General features: G+C 35.6%; 1 protein-coding gene across 2 annotated transcripts in view; it reads left to right on the top strand.

Annotated features, from left to right (window-relative positions):
- LOC121422924 (COP9 signalosome complex subunit 3-like) overlaps positions 1–23845 on the top strand; it is a 35172-nt gene extending 11327 nt beyond the window's left edge. The window contains exons 7-13 of one of the 2 annotated variants that reach the window (XM_041618164.1): positions 1611–1751; positions 17079–17180; positions 18700–18771; positions 19445–19531; positions 21040–21153; positions 21915–21995; positions 23367–23845. In XM_041618164.1, the coding sequence (XP_041474098.1) occupies positions 1611–1751; positions 17079–17180; positions 18700–18771; positions 19445–19531; positions 21040–21153; positions 21915–21995; positions 23367–23420 (651 nt within the window). In that variant the 3' untranslated portion in view covers positions 23421–23845. The remainder of the gene's footprint in view (positions 1–1610; positions 1752–17078; positions 17181–18699; positions 18772–19444; positions 19532–21039; positions 21154–21914; positions 21996–23366) is intronic. The other variant, XM_041618165.1, reaches the window with a different exon arrangement.
- Positions 23846–26456: the final 2611 nt, after the last annotated feature.

The raw sequence follows: 26456 nt of genomic DNA on the forward strand, positions 1-26456 counted from the left end.
AGGAGCTTAGCTGAAAGTATGGGAAGTGGTCATTGGTCATTTTTGTCTCACCTGCGTAGCAGAGTGAGATTATAGGCGCCGCTTTTCCGACGGCGGCGGAGGCGTCAACATAAAATCTTAACCTAAGGTTAAGTTTTTGAAATGACATCATAACTTAGAAAGTATATGGGCCTAGTTCATGAAACTTGGCCATAAGGTTAATCAAGTATTACTGAACATCTTAGTAGAGTTTCATGTCACATGACCAAGGTCAAAGGTCATTTAGGGTCAATGAACTTAGACCATGTTGGGGGAATCAACATCAAAATCTTAACCTAAGGTTAAGTTTTTGATATGACATCATAACTTAGAAAGTATATGGACCTAGTTCATGAAACTTGGCCATAAGGTTAATCAAGTATCACCAAACATCCTGCGTGAGTTTCACGTCACATGACCAAGGTCAAAGGTCATTCAGGGTCAATGAACTTTGGCCGATTTGGGGGTATCTGTTGAATTACAATCAAAACTTTAAAAGTTTTTTGATCTGATTCATGAAACTTGGACATAATAGTAATCAAGTATCACTGAATATCCTGTGCAAGTTTCAGGTCACATAGTCAAGGTCAAAGGTCATTTAGGGTCAATGAACTTTGGCCGAATTGGGGGTATTTGTTGAATTACCATCATAACTTTGGAAGTATGTTGGTCTAGTTCATAAAACTTGGACATAAGAGTAATCAAGTATCACTGAACATCCTGTGTGCATTTTAGGTCACATGACCAAGGTCAAAGGTCAATGAACTTTGGCCATAATGGGGGTATCTGTTGAATTACCATCATAACTTTGCAAGTTTATTGATCTTACTTTTGAAACTTGGACATATGAGTAATCAAGTATCACAATATCCTGTGCAAGTTTCAGGTCACATGATCAAGGTCAAAGGTCATGTGAGATCAATGAACTTTGGCTGCATTGGGGGTATTTGTTGAATTACCATCCTATCTCTGTAAGTGTATTGGTCTAATTCATAAAACGTGGAGATAAGAGTAACTAAGTATCACTGAACATCTTGTGTGAGTTATAGTAGTTTTCAAAGTCAGCACTGCTGCTATGTTGAAGCGTGTGATGCAGTTGAGACGGCCAGAGGCATTCCACTTGTTATGTTTTTGTTGACATTAATTTTTGACCAGGATGGCCTCTGATAGTTGGGAGTTACTTTTTATGACCATTGAGTAGTTAATTCAACAGTAAATAAATGGAAAAATATAGTTTTCCCCACATAATGATTAGAGTTTGGAAGGGAGTTGTGGCTTACAGTGCCGTCCTTAAATTCAACTGTTCAGGGAGGGGGGCATATTTTGTCAATATTACTTTATACAAGTGTTATGAGATTGATTCCTATTCATCATGAAATTTCTACCTCCACTCTCTGCCTTACATACACACCAACACACAATGTTTTTTTCTCACTCTCTCATCTCCCTCTTTCCCTTGCTTCTTTACTCTCACTCTCTTCCTCCCTATGTTTACCTTTACTCACTTCCATATCCGCCCCCACCTTCACTTTTAATCTACTCTTAATTTCTATTCCAAGTAATAACCAATCACACATCTGATACGTTTGCAGGCAATCACAACTCCCTCTATGGCTGTGAGTCACATCATGTTAGAAGCATACAAGAAGTTCATCCTAGTCTGTCTAATTCAACATGGCAAGGTTCCTAACCTACCCAAGTACACATCTCAAGTAGTCAACAGATTCATCAAGGTTGGTATATAAAGTTTTTTTTGTGAGAAATAAATAATAGTGATAATAATATGTTCCATTTGTATAATGCAGCTCCTATAATTGCATATACTCTACTGCACTTGATACTTGATACCCCGGCTGTTGCTGAGCCGCTGTATAGGCGCTTAAGCATTCAAGGAGTAAATTCATAAAACCCATTCATCTCTCCTGGGTTGAGTGCAGCACAAGTTGGGTAAATTTCTTGCTGAAGGAAAACACACCACGGCTGGGAATCGAACCCATGTCACTCTGATTGAAAGAAAAGAATTGTAACCACTAGACCACAATGCCCCACATAATAAGAATAATAATCATGAGAAATAAATCAAAGCAAATGAATAATCATTGAGTTTTGATAGAATGGTAGTGTCCTGAATTTCAAGTAAGATTATTCAAACACTAGTGTTCAGTTTTTCATTCAGGTGTTATCCATTATATTGCTGAATTAACCAAAGAATGTGTTGTTTTTTTTTTATTAAAGAACATATCTTACTTTTGAATGTGGTATCAAACAACAAAATGAAACAGGCATTGTATTTAAGTTCATTTTCTTGAATGTATGTTTAATTTATAATAAAAGCAAAATTGATATTTCATAAATATGTATAAATGTGCATGATATTGCTCATGTTCCATATACAGTATGTAAAGCTTTCATCCTCATGGAATAACATCAGACCATACATTTTATTGCAAATTTCATTCATGAGCAGGGGGTAATTGGTTTAAAAAACAGTAAGCAGCACACTGATAATATCACTCTATATTTGTCACAGAACATATTTACAAGAAAGAACAAATTAGCCTCCACATATAATATCACTAAGTGATATATGAAAGAACATATTTACATGGATTAGAAAGAAAAGAAACAGCCTCCACATAATATCCCTGTATAATATATCACAGAACATATTAACAAGAAATAAGAAAATAGCCTCCACATACAGTTATATCACTCAATTGTCAAAGAATATATTTACAAAAAAAACCAACAGAAAATAGCTCTTATATAATATCACTGGATGATATATCACAGACCATATTTACAAAAAAGGAAGAAAATACCTGAAGCTTGGACATAATATAAAAAAATGTATATTGCATTAAAAATATTTCAAAGTATATTCAGATACTTTTTTGTGACATTGTAGTACACACTTTGTGTGTGTTTTCTTATTGACATGAATAGAATCACTGAATTATGGAGCCCAAAAGTATGACATCACACTATTCAATTCGGGATCTCCCATTTCATCTCCTTCAACAATAGGTTCGCTGCTTGAATTTACACTGGTGCTCTCAACTAGCACCCCATTATAATATACATTTCTTTTATTGTTAGTAAGATATTACCTTTCAAAGCCAATATGACTATTTCCATCCCCTGTATAATTATCAAATAATGTTTTTATACGCCGTCCTAGATGGGACGTATTATGGTATCACGCTCGGTGTCTGTCCGTCCCTTAACCTTTTTTCCCCCCTTCCACAGGGTTCTTTATTTTCTAAAACCATAGTTACACTGTATAAACATTTACAATTTTTTCAGACAAACAGTGAATATATACATGTATGGTATATACATAATTCCTAATACATAGACATATAGTCAAACTGACTTATTATACAATCAATGAGTTGTCACAACCAAAGCAAATTTGGCGAGAAAAATAAGAGATCTGATACATACATATCTAAGAAATAAGCACTGGTAATAATTATGTTTGTTAATGTGACAGATTGCCAGCTTGTTTGAAAAAGTTTCTGAAACGAAACCATTTCTTTCTGAACATATTTGCTCTGAAATTTGTTTCATAAATATATTTTTCCATTTCATAATAAAGTTTTAATCCTATCTAGGCCGGGGTATTTTGGGAGTTCATATGGCGGGGGGGGGGTCTTGAGATCTCGGCCGTTGGCGGTGCGATCGTGCCGAATATTGGCAAGCAGGTTGCCTTGAACATAATCTACAAAACTTTATAGTAACTAATTTATTTCATGCAAATTGCTATTAAGCAATTATGCTAATTTATGCATAATTTGTATGCGAAATCATACTTTCCCCTCTTACTCCCTAATTAAAGCTCAGAATGTTCCAACTTTTGGTTTAAAAAATCTTTTTGGTGTTCCTAGCTAGTGTACATGAAAAAAATTGTGATGTCAGATCAATGTCTTATGTATTTTATTGGTTTTTTTTTCAATTTCTTATGTATATCTTTGTTTTTTTACCTTTTGTTTTTCATTGTTTTTTCAATGAAATTTGTGGGGACTCTTCTGATTCCATAAACACCATAAAATGAATACAATTAGACCAGCAAATCTAAAAATGATCATACAATTATGATCTTTGGTTGAAAACACAATTTGCATTGACTTTGTACAGGAAATCATGTTTTTGATCAACTTTTGGCCTGACGTGCACTTACATAATGTTGCATAATTTTTGAACCACGTACCTGGGTGACACAAAACTGGTCTCAAAAGTTGTGCAAAACATAAAATTAAAAAGTCAGCGAGCAGCGAGGTCAAAAAAATTTGCAAGGCGAAAATATTGCGTGAATCGTTAACGGGGGGCCTGGGAGGCCCCCCCCCGGCCTGGATGGGGTTAAAGCTGGCATAATTGTGGTAAATGAAGTTAACTCTTTTAGCTGGCATAATTATGGTAAATGAAGTTAACTCTTTTCTCTATTTGGCTCAGTATATCTCTTTTCTTACGTTCATCATGCCACAGTTAAGAGCATTATTATTTGTTCCACAAAATCCAATCAATTTGTTTTCATTCGTTAATACGATCACCTCTCGAGTATTTTTAAATATCCATGATTCTATTTGTGATCATATTACATTAGAATGAGTACAACGGCAAAGTATATGCATAATTGTTTCATCATTATCAATACAAAAAGTACCGTACATTTCATATGTGTTACTTTACCAAATTTCAACAGAGAATCTTTCATTTCCAATATTTTGTTTAAAATGTTAATTTGAAACAACCTTAAGTTTATATCCATTGTTTTCTGAAAGAGTAATCAAACAAAAAGGAACCCAAAGGTTATCTCGAAAACCTAACAGACCTTTCCAGCTGAAAAGAGCCTTACATTCTTCAACTTTAAAGTTAAGAAAAGAGCGATATATATTTGAGCAACCTACACATGTTTTCATAACAAGGTGCAAATCTTCAGGAATGATTGGTTCAATAGATTTAGTAATTATACATGTATGCGAATTTGCGGGAAAACCAGACCTAATTGTGTCACAAAGAATGTGATACTGTAGAAAATTGGTTTGTATTCGATAAGCACGTTGAAATTCAAAGTATGGAAAGAAGGTATCATCTTTTTTAAAGAATTTCATTAACAAAATGTATTCCTCGTAAATCCCAAGACCTGAAATAGTTTGGTTTGTTATTTATTTTTATCCGAGGGTTATTCCAGAGAGGTTGACAGGCTATGTTATCAATTAACAATTCAAGCAAGTCTGACCAAGCAAGTAAAATTTCTTCCCAAAATAGATTGTAATTCGTGTCTGCCAATCTTCTGTAATAATGTGAACCCATGAACAAGTAAAGGTTATGTGTTTGATTTAAGAAAACATTGAACATTTGAAAGGTAAAACTGTTTTGAGAATCATACGAAAATCGTCTTCTTCAGAGATAAAGCATGTATGAACATATCTATCATTTTAACCCCGCCTTTATATCATACAGTTGACACATTTGCCTTCTGCTTATTTTATCAGGTTTGTTTCCCCATATAAATGCATTTATAAAATGAACAATTTATATCTTTCATTATTGCCTGACTTGGTTCTGGAAGTGAAAGCAATAAATAATTCAATTTTGATACCAACAAAGGTTTTACTACAGTAATTCTTCCTAGAATGGTTAAAGTTCTTTTAGACCGTGAGACAATTTGATGTTTTATTTCTTTATTTTTTTCAGTATACCTTATGGTTGAACCATTTCTACTAGATAAACAGAAAAATCTATTACCAAGTACCAGTACCTAGAGTAGCCCTCTGATGCCCAATTTAATTTTTGCTCAGGAAGAAGTTGCTTTTTACAAAATCTGTTTTTCCCTGTCCATATTGCATAAATTTTTGATATATTGACCTTGAGGCCCGACATTTTTTCAAAATGACCTAATATTTCCATTGCACCTAGTAAATCTTCATGTGAACCGTTAAGTGTAAAAACTGTGTTGTCAGCATGTTGTTGTAGTTTACTTTATTTTCCTTCTTCATGTAAACCAATAATATTGGAATGTCTAACTAAAGTTCCTAATATTTCACCAGCAAATAAAAAGAGATAGGATGATAACAGATCTCTGTTAACTATTCCTTGTAAACGTGATAACTTCAGTTTAACTTAATCTAGGTTAATATAATTTGGTGCATATGATACTAGCATGGATCCCAGGAAGCTTATTGATTTTGAATTTAAAAAGTCAGAGGTCAAGGTCACACTGACATGTTTTCATCTTACCCTTCTGCAGTCCTTGTGAATGCAATAATTTCAGTTAAACCTAGGCTCCTATAATTTGGTGAGCATGGATCCCAAGAAGTCTATTGATTTTAGGTCAAAGGTCAAGGTTGCAGTGACATTTCTTTCATCTTTCCCTTCTGCAGTCCTTGTAAATGCAGTAACCGCAGTTTAATTTAAAGGTATTGTTTAACTGTGTGAGCAGCCGATTTAAAAAATTCTCAAACCAAGATGAAACATGTGTACAAGTGCATGTATTAGAACTAATAAACCCTGAAAACAACCATTATTGAGAATGAAAAGCTAAAACTACAAGGCAAACCCCGATTTTGTAAATAGGCGTCTTATAGACGCCTAAATAGTACACATAAGTGTATGGGATGAAAGTCAGATGGTGTTTCCGGTCACTTTATATTTCAATTTTTGAAGCACTAAATAATTATTTTCAAATGCAATTTTTCTGGGCTTCATTTTTGTAACATATCACAGACACAGGTGACAAGTGTGACCATCTAGCTCAGATTTTTTAAAAGTCAAACCAATGTTAACCAATCACTTTAATGTAGGCTAATATAATTTGGTGTGTATTATACTAGCATGGATCCCAGGAAGCCTATTGATTTTTTATTTTAAAAGCCCTAGGTCAAGGTCACACTGACATGTTTTCATCTTCAATGCCCTTCTGAAGTCCTTGTAAATGCGATAACTTCTGTTTAACTTAATCAAGGCTCATATAATTTGGTGTGTATGATACTAGCATGGATCTCAGGAAGCTCATTAATTTTGAGGTCAAAAGTCAAGATCACAGTGACATGTTTTCATCTTACTCTTCTGAAGTCCTTGTTAACGTGATACATGTAACTTTAGTTGAACCTAACCAAGGCTCATTTAATTTGTTGTGTATGATACTAGCATAGATCCCAGCAATTCTATTGATTTTGAGGTCAGAAGGTCAAAGGTGAAGTCGCCACCTTCAACTTTTCTTGCTTGACCAAAAACTCCATTTTCTGTGTAACAGGCGGGCACATTATGTGCTGGCCTTAGCGATACTCTTGGATGTCTTGTTTTAACTGTTAAAATTTCTCTTTTGGGGTGTTATTTCTTGGAATAATTAGGCCTACTACATAGATGAGATGGTAATTACTGATAGTGTCCAAATACTTCCTTATAAATTTCGTACAATATGTATATTTGCATATGATTAATGTTTGTAGTTTGTTTTGATACCAGAGGCACACTCTGAAGAATTCATAGCACGATTAATAAATCTTGTAACAGTCGGACTGTTGATCCCTATGCTAATGAGCAAAGATTTCTTCAAATCCTTTCATGGCTGAATTCACCTTCCTGCAAATCTTGAGACTTTCTTTCTCAAAGAATTTAAACACTGTAGTGTATCTTCAAGGTGAACATAAGTACTTTAATCATGTACAAGATAATTGACAAGAAAGTGTTATCCTAAACAGTCCCATGGGACCATAATGGTGTTACAGATTTCATCGTGAAAACTGTTGAGGGGGGGGCAGGGGGCTGAAAATGGGAAAAAGCCCCACCCCTCCCCCCAGACCCCTAATATCCCAACCATTTCAAGTTCACAATTTTCTTTGGTTGCAGTTTCTTTATGCTCCTCTGACTTATGGCATATTGTAGGGTAAGCACATTGATGTCACAATATACATGTAGGGACAGTGATTTTCCGTTTCAAAAAATGGCCTTTTTCGTTTCAGAAAATCTCAAATTCCGTTGCAGCATGTCAGAAAACGGAAATTCCGTTTCCCCATACACTTTGTACACAGCGTTCTCGCCAGAAAAAAATTCACCCATGTCGGGGACTTGTGCTGCCACTCCCTGGGAGCGGGGAAGCGACGGCCTTTTCATCAAATAGAAATGCCAAGGAAGCCCCATTGTGGCGTATTTTTAAACCCACACAAATGCACATAAATGCTAGGCCTGGGAGTAAACATTGATCGAATGGTTCGATTGGCATGCCGCCAATCACCAATCGATTAGCAAAATTTACACAAATCGAATGTTCGGCAGATCCCGATTATGACATTGGGAGAACTCGAATACCCAAGTAATAATAACAAAATGACAAGAAAACAATGATGACACTTCATACAGGTTTAAAAATTATGTTACCGAGATAATTTTTAAAAAATAATCAATGATTGTATTACATTCACAGTTACACACCAACATGAAAGCGCTCCGAATTTTTTTAAATCCCACCCAAACTTGCCCTCGATACACAAAATGAGTTCATTGTCTGCGTGCACAAAACAATAAGAAAACACACAACCAAGCTCACTTGAGCTGATTGGACCTTCGGATAGCCAATGAAACTTTTGGGGAAACAAAGAAGAAGGCAGTGGTTCCCTTATCAGGAGAGGTCATGACTTCAGAAATAAATTGACCCCTCCCCCATCTGTGTGTGTGTGAGGGAGAGAGAAAGATAAGGGTGGGAGCCGGAGAATTCCTTTCATGTTTCAAAACAATAATGCAACCTTTTTTCTATCCCCCTCACACAATGAAAACTACATTCCAACATGCGCCCGTCTTCACCAGTACTTTCTCGACTAGTCTCCAAAAATAGACCCAGTTATACATGTAGGTTCAAATGATAAAAAAATCGTAATTTTAAAAGGTATTTCAAATTAAATATTTTGCAAAATATTTTTTTTGAAATACATGTGTAGAATCGTGGGCAGTGCCACAAGTGGGGCGGGGACATGGTGTGGGCAAGGGATGAAATTGTTCAAGAAATGCTCCACCTGGGGTCAGTCTCAAAGAATAGTTCATGAATGAGTTGTTTACATCTTTGGGCTTTGGACTCTGCGCTGATCTGGGCTGATTCATTCATATGCAGGGGTGTGGCACTTGGAGGGATGCATGCATAATACCAGAGTACCAGCATGGATTTAGGAAGGATTTTCATTGGAACAATAAACTGAAAGTTTTAATCTCATTTCATGTAGTTTCTTTTGATATAAATATCATGGAGAATGGGAAAAGGGTCCTACTTTCATTTATTCTAAACTTGTGACTTTGATGGAGATTTCACCATAAAGTAGGTCAACTATTGTGACTTAAAAGATTTGATTCCCGACGAACAATCGAATCATTCGATTATTTTTTCAGGAAATAATTGAATGGTAAAAATGACAATCGTCCCAGGCCTAACATCCATGCACCATAGCGGTCACGCACAGTTCTCAAACTCCTTTGCTATTCGTTCATTGTGTGCAGAGAGGGCGGGATAAAATGACAAACACAGTACAACTCCTTTGCTATTCGTTCATTGTGTGTATAAAGGGCGGGATAAATGACAAACACAGTACAAGTACATGTTCCTTGTATATACAATCCATTTATTCCAAGCTTCACTCCCATTATATATCAGTAAGCGCAGCTACCGGTAGGTCATGGAGCATAGCCGATGTGATGTGCGGGGCAGACGGGGAATAGGCAACGGAACGACCGTACCGTGCCGTCATATGCCCGCAATAGCAGCCGCGAGCTAGCTGGGCGCCTTGCCACTTTCCTAGCCGTAGTAGGCCTGTAAGTGGTCTTAAGTTGGTGGGACTTCGGCGCAACCCGATAAATGAAGTTGATATCACTAAGGTGAGTTCATGGAGTGTATTATTTTTTTCTGAATATTTCCATTTAATTTTTCCACGCATGTCGCCACGCATGTCGCTGAAATTTTACGCATGGTTCCACTTGGTCTCCATTTCCGCACGCATGGTGTTTGCACCATGCGTATTATACACTGGCGAGAACGCTGTTTGTACACATGGAAAAGTGACAATTCAGTTTACACATTGAATAGCAAAATCACAGTGCGTACACTCGCACTAGCCAAAATTTGTATCTGCTACTGGACCAACAACACAATAAAATCCGTTCTAATCGGATCTATGCGGGTGCATTTAAGAATTTTTCGATCACATTTAGCATGCATACATCCTCACCTTTCACATAAGTAGCATTATTTTGCAGTGAAATTTAATTTCATCGATAATTTTGGGGTTTTTTGGACATCGTTATCATCTGACAACGGCTTTCGCCAATCCGCCATCTTGGATTTTAAGACCACGATATCGTGCTGTTACATCTTCAAACGTAGAGGGCAGCAACACACGACCATGCAGTTGAGCGATATGAAGCGATATGAAGCTCAACCCGGGCAGGCCGGGTACGGGCGCGGGGTACTATCGAGTGTGATGATGTCGAGAGCAGTCACGATGTGTGAATTGTCATGATTGTAGCGAAGTGAGATCGTGTTTTCTGGGGTTTTGTGGCCATTTAATACTCTCATTTTGTTGTTATTTTGGAGTAATTTCTGTTGCTATTCTGTGTATTTTGAGGGAAAATACGTTTTCCGTGAATTTCCGTTTGAAATGCCACTTTCCGTTTCAAAAGGCCTTTTCCGTGAATTCCGTCCGTTTTCCGCGATCGCGGAAAATCTTCTTTAGGGATTTTGTTTCCTGATTACAACCATAATTACAAAAATTACTATTAAAGGCAAAAAAAATAAAAGTGTCAGAAATCGGGATGTGATTACTATGGCAGTGAATTTGTTATGGGAAACCATTCCTTGTGTGGATACTGATATATCACTAGAGCTAAAGGTTGTTCTTTTTCTAGTTATATCATGTTCTTGTACTGGTGTTGTTGAACTGCATGGGTCTATGATTGAAGTCAGGTTTTTGTCATTAGTGAGGTCCCATTGAAAATCATTGCATTCACATTTATCCTTTGTTTGCCCCAATGAAGAAGAGCAGCAGAAGATGGGATATGTTTTTTCTGCAAATGTGGTCTGTTTCAAATAGTTATTGCTCTCATAAGGTTCCTTATATCGAAGCACTTTCTCTCCATTTTGAAAGCAGATGATTTGACCTGCCATGCTCCCAAGTGGGGCTCTACAATGTAGTTTAGCCAAACTCCTCTCCCTGATCATATCATAATTTATTTTACAAAGTGCCTTTCCAGGAAGAAAATCAACTTCCAATCGTATAATTTTAAATGAAATATCATGTCCATCAACCTCAATATATGCAAGGAATACATATGTTTCAGCATCTGTCCTTGAAACATCACTGATTCTAACAATTAGCAGACAATGGTCATCTTCTCTTTCATTAGTGAAAGTAAATCTCTTTGCCTGTGCAGGTGGCAAAGTGATAGACTCTGCATCTTCCAAAGTGTAGAAAGGCATTCTCATTCCATACTGAAGCGTAATTCTTGTACTGTTACATGGATAGGGGTAATTGAGATGTACTGTATCTCCTTCCATAGCTCTTAGGAATTCATCCTTAGATTCACACTTGTTGAACATAGTAAGAATGGTTAGAATGAAAATGATTCTGAAACTCATTTTGATAAATTCTTTGATACATGTAAGGCAAAAATAACAGTTAATTACAGTTTTGGGATAAAGAGACTATCTTTTGTATCAAGGGAAGGTTATTGTTTGTCAAATAACTGACCTTAATTCTTCTGTGAGATGCTTGTCAGGTCAGATAGGTCCATTTATCTTTTTATTGTTCATTGATGCAAAATCCTATTTTAGGTTTCTCAGATGAATGTATGTGTTGGTGAAAAGTTAGAAGTTGATGTTTATGTTTGAGAGTACAGTTCCACAGTTCCAAATCTTAAATCTAGATGTCGTCAGCACATTCACTGTGTACATCCACAATATTAAAAAGTCTTGCGAGAGTCTCTAAAGATTGCTGACATTAATTTTATTGCAGCATCCAAAGCACAAAAGCCTAAGTGTGGTAGACACTTTTACCAGGAAGTCCTTCTGCTCTTTAATTTCTACTGCATAGATGCCTTTAGTGCCTGTTGAACATTAATTTTGGAAAAATTAAGAGGAAGTGTGATTATGAAAAATATTCAAAGAATTTTCTTCTGTCAAATTTCTCATTACATTAGTTAAATCCATACACAGTTTACAAAAGTTGAACAGTCATATGAACTGATCATTATTTCCATGTTTACACGCTACCCTGGCTCGCGGGTCTAACCTGCAAGGCAAGTTTGCTGTGCAAAAATAGTAGAATCCGACCCGCAAGCTGTGTTAACACAAACTTGAGTCTGCCCCAGCAAGTGGCGGAGCAACTTCCAGTTTATAAAAGGACAAGTCCACCCCAACAAAAACTTGATTTGAATAAAAAGAGAAAAATTCAACAAGCATAACACTGAAAATTTCATCAAAATCGGATGTAAAATAAGAAAGTTATGACATTTTAAAATTTCACTTCATTTCACAAAATAGTTATATGCACATCTCGGTCGGTATGCAAATGAGGGAACTGATGACATCACTCACTCACTATTTCTTTTGTATTTTATTATATGAAATATGAAATATTTAGATTTTCTCGTCATTGTCATGTGAAATGAAGTTTCATTCCTCCCTGAACACGTGGAATTCCATTATTTTAACATTTTGTGCTTCAGGCAAGGAGGTCCTTATCATCAAATTCGTAAAAATTGAAATATTGTATAATTCAAACAATAAAAAACAAAAGAAATAGTGAGTGAGTGACATCATCGACCCTCTCATTTGGATGTAACTGGCTCGTTCATATAACTATTTTGTTGAAAATAAGCGAAACTTTGAAATGTCATAACTTTCTTATTTTACATCCGATTTTGATGAAATTTTCAGCATTGTGCTTGTCTGATTTTTCTCTATTGATTCAAATCAACATTTTTCTGAGGTGGACTTGACCTTTAGGAGTTTTCACAGTTAAAACAATATCCATGTCACTTTCACCAAATTTTGCACAGAGCTGATTTAGCACCTAATGACAAATTAACATGGGGTCATGTGGTTGATTTTTTGCTATTGAGCTGTTAAGTTCACTCAGTTGGAAGTTCTTGAGAATTTCGCATTCAAAAGAATTTGGCATTCGTTTGCCCTTTTAAGGCTAGCAGCACTTTGATTTCAAGTGGGGTGAAAGAGGACAAAAACATAGTCTCACAAAGTTGTAATATATATATTCTATAAATCTCTTAACCCTATCTAGGCCGGGGTATTTTGGGAGTTCATATGGCCAAAGGGGGGCCTCCCAGGCCCCCCCCTCGAGATCTCGGCCGTCGACCGCGTGATCGGGCCGAAAATTGGCACACAGGTTGTCTTGGATATAATCTACAAAACTGTATCTTAATTTTTTTCATGCAAATCTTTATCACGTAATTATGCTAATTTATGCAAAATCATACTTTTTCCTCTAACTCCATAAATAAAGCTCCAAATTTTCTAATTTTTGGCACAGAAACTCTGTGATGTTCTTAGCAAGTGTACATGAAAAAATTGTGATATCAGATCAATTTCTTATGTATTGTTTTTTGCAATTTCTTATGTATTTCTTTGTTTTTTGACCTTTTGTTTTTCATTGTTTTTTCAATGAAATTCATTGGGGATTCTTCCAAGATCATAAACAGCATAAAATACATACATTTAGGCCAGCAAAACTAAAAAAATCATACATTTATGATTTTTGGTTGAAAACACAATTTACATTGACTTTGTACAAGAAATCACGTTTTTGAGCAATTTTTGGTCTGACATGCACTTACATAACTTTGCCTAACTTCGGAACCGCGTACCCGGTCGACGCAAAATTGGTCTCAAAAGTTGCACAAGACTTGAAAGTAAAAAGTCAGCGAGCAGCGCGGTAAAAAAAATTGCTTGGCGAAAATATCGCGCGACACGGCCTAGATAGGGTTAAGTACAATAAATGCTGCAATCTATATAATCCATGTCATTTTCACAAAAATTAGCAAGCTTGTAGAAAAAGGTTTACTTAAGTCACTGTATTAAACATTAAAATATAGGGGTCCATGTGCTTGTTTTCAAACTATCAGCTCTTTTGTTGGAGCAAGTGTGCTATTAAAAACACCAAAAATGTGCCAGTGACTTTTTATCTATGTGAGAAAAAAATTCCAAACCACTCTACCATTTATTTGTTTTCAAGGTCATAGTAGTTATACTTTGCAGCACTTCAGAGTAAAGTATTCAGAAATTGTAGTGGTATTTAATTTTAAAGAACATTGTCCCATGTAGTATTTTCTGCCTGCTAATTAGCTTTATAAAATAACACATCAGATCTGCAGTTAGAATGCAGATCATGTGAAAAATCAGTTGATATATTTTTTTCATTACCTTTTCATCCATTGTGATATCAATGCACACAGTATAAAACATGTGCAGATCATAATGCGCAGATCATGATGTTTGCACAAACACAACTGGAATATCCTGAAGCACGCATTTCATGACGTAAATCTCATCGGTTCATGTGAACTGCATGCGTGATGATAGATGGACTTTTTTAGTTATATTCCTGAAATGTTTTAATAAAAATAAATGAAACAGATAAAGTCACCGGCTTTACTTTCACTTCAATATCAAATCGTAGTACTGCATAATCTGGCTTGCAGAGAATTGCGGGTGTCAGTGAAACTTTATCCACTGATCTGTGTGTTTGACCCGCAAGTAGCATGTGAACATGAGATATGTGACCAAATCCAGCAATAATTCTCCAGGGAAGGTTCACTCTCAATACCGAAAATAATAATTTGGTTTTCAAAGAGGAAAAATTTGTATATTTTCTTATAATATAAACCATGAGTATTCTTCATGCTGTATTTCCAGTTGCAAAGTTAAACATTAGATAAGTACAGCCTGATTCCTGTTGGTTTTGATAAAAACATTATAAGAATGTTGAAAAGAATTCATCAAAGCAACGGGATAAGATGGAAATATTGAAAATTATTTTACTTGCTATCAGACAAAATTTTGGAGCTACACAGGTGAATACAAATTTCACAAGAGGTTAAAAAGAAATAATCCAGACATTGTCTTGAACCATAATTTTCTTTGGTGAAGAAATCACTCTAAAAATGGTGTATGCATGATAGTATTGTTACTGAAAATAATACAACATACCTGTTGTCCAAAATTTGTTGCCTGGTCATCCAAACAATCTTTCCAATAAGGAGGTACAATGTTAATATCTACATTAGCAAAGTAAATTAAAGATGAGAGTGTGCATTGTTTTGTCTATAAAGACAAATCTAAAAGGGTACTAGTATGTATCCATACATATGAATCATGTGGTTGGTTGAGGGATTTGCGTTGTCACACCCCTGCTGTACATACATGTACTGTATAGGTAAAATTATCTTCATATTGGAGGTAAAATATTACAAGCTGGTGTATGCTGCTTATAGTGCATAGTTGTAAACCCCCCCCCCCTTCCCTGAATGGATCAGTCTAAATATGCTAATGTGACTTTATGAGTTGCACAGACTCTGTTTACTTCCACACCTTTCATTGGATGATTTTTTCTGACCTTTGCATTCTAATATTGTTTTTATAGTGTTTGTACATGTAAAATAAATATTTGCAATTTGAAAGTGCACATGTTATCAAACTTGCCTATTCATTTGTGACCATAATGTCTTAAAACAAACATTGCTTGCATGCTTTATGAAAATTACTTTTTTACTTGAGTAACTTGACATTTGTTTGCACTTTAGGCTTCATTATAAAGTGAGGTTCCTTTGAAATGGGTTTGCAGCTATTCACCTCCATTTCCTGTTTCAATTCCTTGATCTAATTCCTCTGTGAGACCAGTCAAATCCTCGATATCATCAAACCAAGTTCTTCACCAACCCCTTTCCGGTTTATCCTCTACCATGCCTTCTAGCAAGAACTACTGCATTTTTCATTTCTCAAAATTCAAAAAGTACACCCATTTTCTCTTTGTTTTGTCTTTATATACATGTAATGTCTCTCTCTCTCTTTGTTTACACTGTTGACTTAGAGAATTGTTTCATATCCAATCCAAGACACTTCTTCCCAGATCTTTGTGGATTACTTTATACAAATTTATTTGATTTTTAACTCAATACTTTTATGGAGGAGACTTATAGTTTGGAGTTGCGATTGGCAGAATTGGTTTTTTGTTGCAACTTCTTTAGTGTAGAATTATTATGTTTCACATTTGGTGACCATATATATATTTTTCGTGGCATAGTGATGTGAAAATGCTTCTGAGTGAAATATTTTGCTTAGATTTCGGTTTTCTGAAGTAATTTAAAAAAAACATGAACTTCTAGCCAGTAAAAGTTAGGCTTAGCTTTATACAAAAATGCATGCAGCCGAGTGCGTTAGTGGAAATGCAGAGCACGCAAGATTTCTTTAGATAGGTTCCGCACTGTGCACGAGCCGCTGACAGCGTGTGCACCATCTGAAGAAACCGAGCTTTCTCTACATTTACTTTTATGCACGACAGAGCAAGTGCATTATTTGTTTTATAAAATAGCAACACAGAAACAAATTCTTAAAAAGTTACGGTACAGTTTTGTTGGAGTTCTCCCGGGACTTCTACTGCACTGGTCTCAGTGGTCTGCTTGAGCGTGCAATGTCAATTTTTGTCGCACACCTTTTGCACTGCCGTGCATGCACAAAAAAGTTGGATGTCATGTGATGCGTATTGGCCAATCATGATGCTTGAAATAATACACCTATTTTATAAAATCCAAATATTGAATGGAATACCAAGTTCTAGAAATCGCTGCGCCAGATGGTGAGGAAGGGATGGGACAGTGAGTTGCTGACTTCGCTAATTGTAACATTTATTTTTTGTTCTTCTCATTTATAATACAGGCCACCCTTGTGTATTATCTTGCTTTGTAGTATTACCACCAATTTAGTTATATCCTTATAAATATAGTGTTGCTTTAAGAGCTTTCTGTATCTATTATATTTGTATTTCATTTTTATTTACTGTAATTAGCCACTTAGCCAGCTTTACCAAGAGATTGCCAATTCCTACGCTACAAACAACCCATCAGATGTTAGTAGTGTTCTAGAAAAACATTCTGATCAGCTAAATAGAGTAAGTAATAGTTCCCTTACAATTTCATCTGTCTTGTGTAAGTCCCATCCTTTTTCCTTTTCTTTTCCTCACTCTCTTAGAGAATAAGGAGGTCTTCTTGAAATGTCAGAGTAATATTGATTTTTTTTAAGCTTCATCAAACTGTCAGCAACTTAATCCTACCTAGCCCGGGTTTTTGTCTCACCTGCATAGCAGAGTGAGACTATAGGCGCCGCTTTTCTGACGGCGGCGGCGTCAACATCAAATCTTAACCTGAGGTTAAGTTTTTGAAATGACATCATAACTTAGAAAGTATATGGACCTAGTTCATGAAACTTGGCCATAAGGTTAATCAAGTATTACTGAACATCCTTTTTAGAGTTTCATGTCACATGACCAAGGTCAAAGGTCATTTAGGGTCAATGAACTTAGACCATGTTGGAGGAATCAACATCGAAATCTTAACCTGAGGTTAAGTTTTTGAAATGTCATCATAATTTAGAAAATATATGGACCTAGTTCATGAAACTTGGACATAAGGTTAATCAATTATCACTGAACATCCTGCGTGAGTTTTATTTTACATGACCAAGGTCAAAGGTCATTTAGGGTCAATGAACTTTGGCCAAATTTGGGGTATCTGTTGAATTCCCATCATAACTTTGACAGTTTATGGATCTGATTCATGAAACATGGACATAATAGTAATCAAGCATCACTGAACATTTTGTGCAAGTTTCAGGTCTCATGATTAAGGTCAAAGGTCATGTAAGGTCAATGAACTTTGGCCATGTTGGGTTTTTTTGTTGAATAACCATCATATCTCTGTAAGTTTATTGGTCTAGTTCATAAAAAGTGGACATAAGAGTAATCAAGTATCACTGAACATCCTGTGCGAGTTTCAAGTCACATGATCAAGGTCAAAGGTCATGTAAGGTCAATGAACTTTGGCCATGTTGGGTTTTTTTTGTTGAATAACCATCATATCTCTGTAAGTTTATTGGTCTAGTTCATAAAAAGTGGACATAAGAGTAACCATGTATCACTGAACATCTTGTGCAAGTTAGAGTAGTTTTCAAAGCCAGCACTGCTGCTATATTGAACCGCGTGATGCAGGTGAGACGGCCAGAGGCATTCCACTTGTTGTTTTTTTTGTAAATTGTGTAGCCCGGGGGGTGTACTTGGCCTACTTCCCTGGTATCTCAGTTGTTGATTGTGCGCTTGCGATGAGCAAGGGCCTTCCCCTCACAATCTTTGTTTTTTTCAACTTTATGTTTTTACTGTTTTATTATGAATGTGGGTCTAAAGATTATCAATTTCTAGAAAACTAACAAAATCCACTCCCACTTTACAGGTCAAATAGGGCTTCTCATTCACCACAGTTTTATTAAATACTACCAATCATAAATACACAATCTTTGATAAATTTATGTATTGATTCAAGCATTTTTATAGTGACTGCAGAGCAATTTAAATGCTTATGATGTTTGTTCCATCATAAATATTATGTCAACATGCTTCGTTATCTTTCCTTTGAAAGGATCAGAATATGGGACTTGGCAAACAGGTTGTGTCATCGCTTTATCGAAAGAACATCCAGAGACTCACAAAAGTAAGCAAATTCATCTTTATGGGGGTACATTAACATTTGATTAGCAGATTATGAAGGTCATCTTTGTCTATCAAACATATTTGTCATATACTAAATATGTGTGTGATTGATAGGTTCAAAGCATGTCATGTGATTAGATACAATTCCTGGCCTCATGTGAATGAATCAATTTTCCATCAAGGGTGACATGTTATGACATCATCCATTGACAGGCCTTCTATTTACTTGAAATTTTTTACTGGATATGAAGTTCATTGTCAATATCATTTGTTATTCAAGGCTTTATTGGCACTGTTCTTGCTTTTCATACCACACCAAAAGAGGGCAGTATACTAGTGTAGTAGATTTGAAGAATTAAGAACAGTGAGCAAAGCCATGTAAAATGGACAAAATTTTCAACATCTCCTAGCAGTTTTGTACTTAAGCCAGATGCTTAATGCGTAGAATTCCAATTGGACAAAATGAGCCGTTTCTTTAAAACTGGCTACAAAACAGCTGCAAACCTGCTATGCTTAGGGAGAGGATTCAGCTACAAAATGGCAAACTATGAATTTGCACAAGTGGAAAAGACGTCATTATCTGTCAGTGTGACTTCTAGACTGTACCAAATGATAAATACATGTTATGATAAAGTTTTTCCAAAGGTGATAGTTATGCTGATGTTTCTCCACAGACCTTCCTCACATTATCTCTGAGTGACATTGCCAGGAGAGTTCACCTACACACATCACAAGAGGCTGAACAGTATGTCAGAAATATGGTAATAACATGAATTTTACCTAAATAGTAAGCAAATCATCACTGTTGGTGAAGGTGATGGGTAAAGTATCACAAGGCTAGCTGGATGTAGCTATCTTTCCAAAGCGAAGCTGAGAAAAAGATAGTGAATACATTCAGCTTGCCAAGAAAGTGATAGTTTGCCTTGTCACCTGAATTCAAGAGGTGATATGCTTTATATTCCACATCGGCAATCACTATTAATAAACAATGAAACTTATATCACTATGTCTCTGTAAGAAGATTTTTTTTTTCAATTAAGGTTTCCTGTGAAAAAAAATCCATCTAGAGGATTATGCTTGTTGTGAATGTTAGCACATATGTTGACTGCTCCAGCAAGATTTATTGTGACCTCACAAAGGAATTTCACAACAAAATAATTGAGGGGCAAAGCACTTTTAGTTTGTGCAAAGTTTTACTGCTTGCACATATGGTATGTACACTGCGAGCACGCATCAAGATCTTGCGTGATCGTCACTGCAGGTCATGGAGAAAGATGGACCCAAAAAAATAGAGTGGCAAAGACCTCTTCATTTCTGGCATACTTAACTAATTCATCTTGCGATGTGACCCTACGGACTGAAAAAATCGGAGAAAAACAAATGGTCTATCACAGCGAGCAATGATTGATGGGGAAACTACCCTATATCACATGACTGACTTTCTACCAATCCTATAGCAAGATTCTTAATATACAGATTATAATGTATTTTATATCCTGTGAATATTATGTGTGCTTCTAAAAAAATTGGAAGCTGGAATCTAGAATTGTAAGAGCTTTGTTGAAGATTGTATACAAAAAACAGCTTTTGAGCCCAGCACGTACTATGCGACACGATTGCACTAAGAGTAAGATCCAACAAGTTGTCAATCGCAGGCCTGCCCACATATTGTAACAGCTCTGCAGCATGCTGCATCTCATTGCGCTTCTTCCTTTGCATGTATGTTGGAGTAGTGTGTGCGCAGCGCTTTGTAACCAAAAGGAAAAGGCACTATATCAAATGACCTTAGGATTGGATTGGATTGGATGTTTTCTGTGCTGCAGCAGCGCATCAAATTGGCCATGATATCATTATCTAGGGAAAATCTGATTGGCTAAAATTAGCAAATTGCAGAAAAATCACAGAAAGATGTCAAATGTCTGAGATTTGGTCTGCGGTCCTACTGCAACAAATCAGGTCACAGTTGGAGCACGTTGTAGAATGGCGCACACTCTGATTTTGTTGAAATGGGATCTTTGTGCAGTGCGGTGGACTGTAGACTTCATGTATATATGTGTCTCTATTGTTGCAACAGATTAATGTACATTACAAAGTTAACAGATTACATTTATAATGAGTTTTCAAAGGAAAGATAAATTAAACTACATTTTCTCCGGAATTGTTTTTTTTTTTTTAAATCAGTATTGAGGTTGTTGCTGGTAAATTTAGGTGTTTGAGGTAGATGTACAGATAGAAGTTCTAATACAAATTTTCTGTAACTGTATTTCAGATTGAGGATGGTGAGATCCATGCGACAATCAGCAAACAGAATGGAATGGTTCATTTCCATGACAACCCAGAGAAATATGATAATCCTGCAGTACTTAGACATGTTGAGCAACAGGTTAGTATACTTCTCATAGTAGTTTCATTAAAATGGAATTATTCAGTGTAAATTGCTTGTTATGTTTTAGTTAAAGTTTTCCTGTCACAATTATACATTATACCATGGTCACATTTGTTCTACGGCGGCCGTACGGCGAGTCAAAAACAGCCGTTTTAACATTTTTGTACCAGCTAAATATAGGTGGTTTGAATAAAAATGAATAAAACGGCTGTTTTCGACTCGCCGTACGGCCGCCGTAGAGCAAATGTGACCAAGGTATAAGAGATACCAGTGTCTTTACTTTTCTAAATATGTTATACAATGATACTCTGTAACATGAACAATGGGAAATAAAATGCAAATAAATTTATCTGGCAATAGTTTCATAATTTTAGAACTATTGTGGTAACCATATTGAGCAATTTCAGCTCTGTATCTCTATGCTAACATTTCATAAATCATAAATAGGGATACAGAAATGATTAAGCTGAAATTGCTCTTTACTACTGGTAATCACTTTGTCACTATTTTTTTTACTTGCAAGGAAGCACATTTAAAAGTTTGTTTTAAATATTGACATATATGCACTGCCAAAGCAATGCACATTCATAATCCATTTAATCTTATCTCTTTCTTCCTGGAAAACTCTGTCAATCTAATTGTGGCTGAAGTTTTCTACTGTAGTTATGAACTAATGAAATTTAGATTAATTCATGAAAAACTTAGTACCAACCTCTCCTCCTTTGTTTCAACGTTTGACTACTTTTTTGCCAAATCAGATGCAGCATTGTATCAGTCTAGATGAGAAGTTAAAGAGTATGGATCAAGAGATAGCTGTTAATCCACAATATGTACAGAAGGTAAGATACATGTAAACCTCTAGTAATTTAAGTCCACCGCACACCTTACGATTGGTCTGCGACCCGATTTTGGAATAACACGTCAATTTGATGCTAATATTGAGACATGGTATATCTTACTGTGTAATGTTCTAAATCATCGTACCACTACCTATGTACAAATCTGTGACTATGCTATCCTTATTAGAAATAAAGTGAATTTAATATGTACTAGTACTGACGTCAGAGCCTTCGTAAGATTGGCTATGATTTGAAACTAATTTGGCCTTAATTTCTCCAAAATAAAGGCTCACAATCATCCAAAACTGTTATATGACTATTCTTTCAGTTAATTTGAACCTTAAATAACATATTAACCACTGTGCAAAGGTTTTACTATCTTAATTTCTCAAAAAATGTAGGGTTGCAATTTTTTTTTTTGGGGGGGTCAGATTTCAGAGATATTTGATGAGAGGTATAAAAGTAATCAGTCACGATACTTGTAGGCTTGCAGATGTATGTCCTGTTGGACTATTTTGAAGTTACCGATGTGTAATCTTTGTTTCATAAGATAATGATGTAGATACTTGCTTTTATTGTATGATCACCCTGATCTCTAAATGATGTGTAGTCATAAAACTTTACCCATGGATGCTTGTTACTGGTCAAAAATTAAATTAAAGGACAAGTCTACCACAACAGAAAGTTGATTTGAATGAAAGGAGAAAAATACAAGAAGCATAACACTGAAAATTTCATCAAAATTGGATTTAAAGTATTTTTATGACATAGCTTCGCTTAATTTCACAAAAGTTATATGCATATCCTTGTCAGTATGCAAATGAGCAGACTAATTACGTCACTCACTATTTCTTTTGTATTTTATTATATGAAATGAGAAAAAAAAAATACTCCTTATTGTCATGTGAAACAAATTTGATTCCTTCATGAACATGTGGAATTATCATTTCAACAGTTTTATTGTCAAGTCAAGTTGGTCCTTATTGTCAAATCTGTAAAAATTGAAATATTGTATAATTCAAACACTAAAAAAACAAAAGAAATAGTGAGTGAAAGACATCGACTCTCTCATTTGCCTATCACTGAATTGTGCATATAACTGTTTTGTGAAAAATAAGCGAAACTTATTTAACATCTGATTTGGATGAAATTTTCAGTTTCATGCATATCTTATTTTCTCTATCGACTCATATTAACAATTTTCTAGGGTGGACTTTACCTTTAAGCAAACTAAATGCCTAGTCACATCCATAATATGCTGTATTATTAATTGATCGTTTCATTGGGATCCACGTATTGTACATTCTCTACCTCTGAAAATCATTGTATGTATTCATCCATTTATCAATCTTTATTTTACAATCTTCACAGAGCATGGGAGTACGGGAAGATGATGAAGTGGGCGGAGTCTTTGGAGCAAAATAGGACTGACTGTATAGCTGAATGTACATACTCATTGTTGATTGGTTAACTGTAGCAAACAGGGGAGAGGGAACGGCAAATTATATTTATGTATACTGTGTATAAAAACCCATTTCTCTTCAAACATGTCGTATTGCAAGCCTGCATGCTATTGTTTCATTTTGTACTGTTTTATTTTGTCTAAAGACATGTATACATTTGAACTTATCAAGTGATTCAAGATTTCATTGTGCAGAGTACAAATATGCATTCATAAGACATTTTAAAGACCTCTGCACATTTGTTCATGTATTTGCTTGATATACTGATCTGGGTGACTTGCCAGTCATGCGAGATGGCGTCCATGTTTGTGAAATTTTGTGGAGCGTTGTGGCCCAGTGGATAAGTCTTCTGACTTTGAAACAGAGGTTCGTGGGTTCAAATCCCAGCCATGGTGGAATTTCCTTCAGCAAGAAATTTATCCACATTGTGCTGCACTCGACCCAGGTGAGGTGAATGGGTACCCGGCAGGATTAATTCCTTGAATGCATGAGCGTTGAGAGGCAGCTCGAGCTAAAGCTGGGGTGATAATAATAATAACAACGCGCCTCGGAATAGAATATTTCTAGATAGATGGCGCTATATAAATGCCTATTATTATTATTATCAAATTACTTTGTATCATGATGCAATGGGGATAATGCTACATTAAGGGGGTGTTTCTCTTTAAATATTATTCAAACAAGATGCAACAAACTTCAGTAATTTGTATTGTACAATGTCAGTGGAGTATGAGGTAGCAAAGAGGTCACAATGACTGAAGATTTTATTTGTCTGTTATTTAGCTAAAGAAACTCTGGCCAAATTCTTTACAATGCTTGCACCAGTATTTAGGAGAGAATATTCATGTTATTGTAAAATGACTCATGTCATCTTTAATGAAATCATTTCAGTATCTTGAGTTGGTATGTGCAACTGATGGCAATATTTGAGTTGAAGCATGTATTTCAAGTTCAGAGTAATTTGTCTCTTCATTTCTGAACACATACATACATACATTTCTGAGTTCTTTTGTACCATATCTAAATGAGATTTTAGAGTTCCATTACCGAAGGTTTTGATATTACAATGATGCCAGTACCAAGTCAAAGTTTAACCCTGTTAGATTTACCATCCGTGTTCTGTTTCTCTTCAAACATCATAAAATTTCAACCTTATTCAGTGTAAAAGTAGCAGTATAATTTTGGACGGATATATCTGATTTTTTTTTATTTAGTATGTTGTCACAATAAGAATTGTATAATGGTTAATTTAACATTATGCGCAGAAGTCATCTATATGTACATCTATGTACATGTACATATAGTATGAATTGCTCAACTAACCATTATTTCAAAAATGTTTTGGTTGCTGCTTTAGAGTCTGTTTTATATCTGCGATCCCTCCTATTAATTTACAAAAAATAATATCAAATACAGCATTCAGGTTGTGTTTCACAAAGAGTATGCCAGATTTGAAGTTGAGCTTTAATTTATATTTGTAAATTGTGTATAAAGGAGCGCAGTATTGATCATGCTCTGGAATGTGTGCTACATGGGTAGTCTGCAGTGAGATTATATCTAATCAATGCTGTTTGCACATCACTGCTGCTTCCAAATTTTTGAAATGCCCCATGATTTAAAAAAAATACATGTGTCATGACTATCTGTATTGATACTGACGATGTTACATTCCACGTGTTGGATACAGATGAGACAAAAAGAGAAAGAGGTAAACTGCATTGCAGTTCCAACAAAGTTTATTTCCAATTACTATCCAAATTTTTGATGAAAACCTCTTGTCTTTGTCAGGGATACAAAACTACTTACTGATACTACATATAGATGCACTTTTTTGAGAATTTTGAGATAAGACAGCGCACCTTGTAAAGTATTGCAATCTATTCAGATCAAATTTATCTTTCAGATTGATCACAGTGCCTTTTAACGTGCACAGTTGAGGTCGATCTGGTATTGGTAGTTAATCTGAATCAAACATGTATTTTACAGACAATTCTCTGTTGTTAATAGTGAAATTCATCACAAGGTAGAACCATCAGATCCTTTTATTTTTGTTGGTTATTAGAATCTTCAATAAGACAGCATAGCTTTGGAGAGTATTCTTTAGAATATTCAAGTGTAATAATAGCCAGTGTGAAAATTCTCTGGAGTTTTCAACTGCTAAGAAGTACTGTATTCAATTTTTTCAGTTCATTTGGAATCTCTTCTTTCCCTAAAACTTACTCATCAAAGTCATTGAAATCTTCCGCAAACAGTGCTTTGAAAGTGAAATTGGTCATATAAACAAGTAGGAATTCAGTACATCTGTTGTTGATGAGACAATTGTGGGTGTACGGTGGTCTAGTGGTTCTGACTCTCACCTTTCAAACAGAGGGTCGTGTGTTCAAATCCTAGCCATGGCATGTTTTCCTTTAGCAAGAAATTTATCCACAATGTGCTGCACTCGACCCAGGTGAGATGAATGGGTACCCAGCAGGATTATTTCCTTGAAATGCACTGAGCGCCGGTGATGGTAGCTTGAGCTAAAGCTGGGGTAATGATAGCAGCACTTTGTACATTGGCGGCGGAAGCCAAAAATTTAAGGAGGGGACAACCCAAAAAAAAATTTGAAAAGCAAAAAAAAAAGGTTCTCAACCTAAAAATTTAGGGGGGACGCGTAGGAAACTAAATTGACAAGCAAAAAAAAAAAGGTCATCAACTACAAATTTAGGGGGGGACCGTCCCCCCCTCCTCAAATTTAGGGGGGGACACGTCCCCCCCGCTTCCGCCGCCTATGACTTTGTATCCTCGGGCAAAAATCCAGCTATAATTATTATTATAAATCACAGTGTACTATAATGTCTTCAATTTCAATTCATAAAGCAAAGTTGGTGATGGAAATGATGTCTGTTCCCAAGATGGAATGAAATATCTAAGGCCCTATCAAGCAATAGAAATATAGTATTTATACCCCTTTTCATTGTTTTAATGTTCTAGTTTCTGATTATGCATTGTAATGTGA

Source organism: Lytechinus variegatus, chromosome 10, assembly GCF_018143015.1.
Source record: "Lytechinus variegatus isolate NC3 chromosome 10, Lvar_3.0, whole genome shotgun sequence".
Classification (NCBI taxonomy): Eukaryota; Metazoa; Echinodermata; class Echinoidea; order Temnopleuroida; family Toxopneustidae; genus Lytechinus; species Lytechinus variegatus.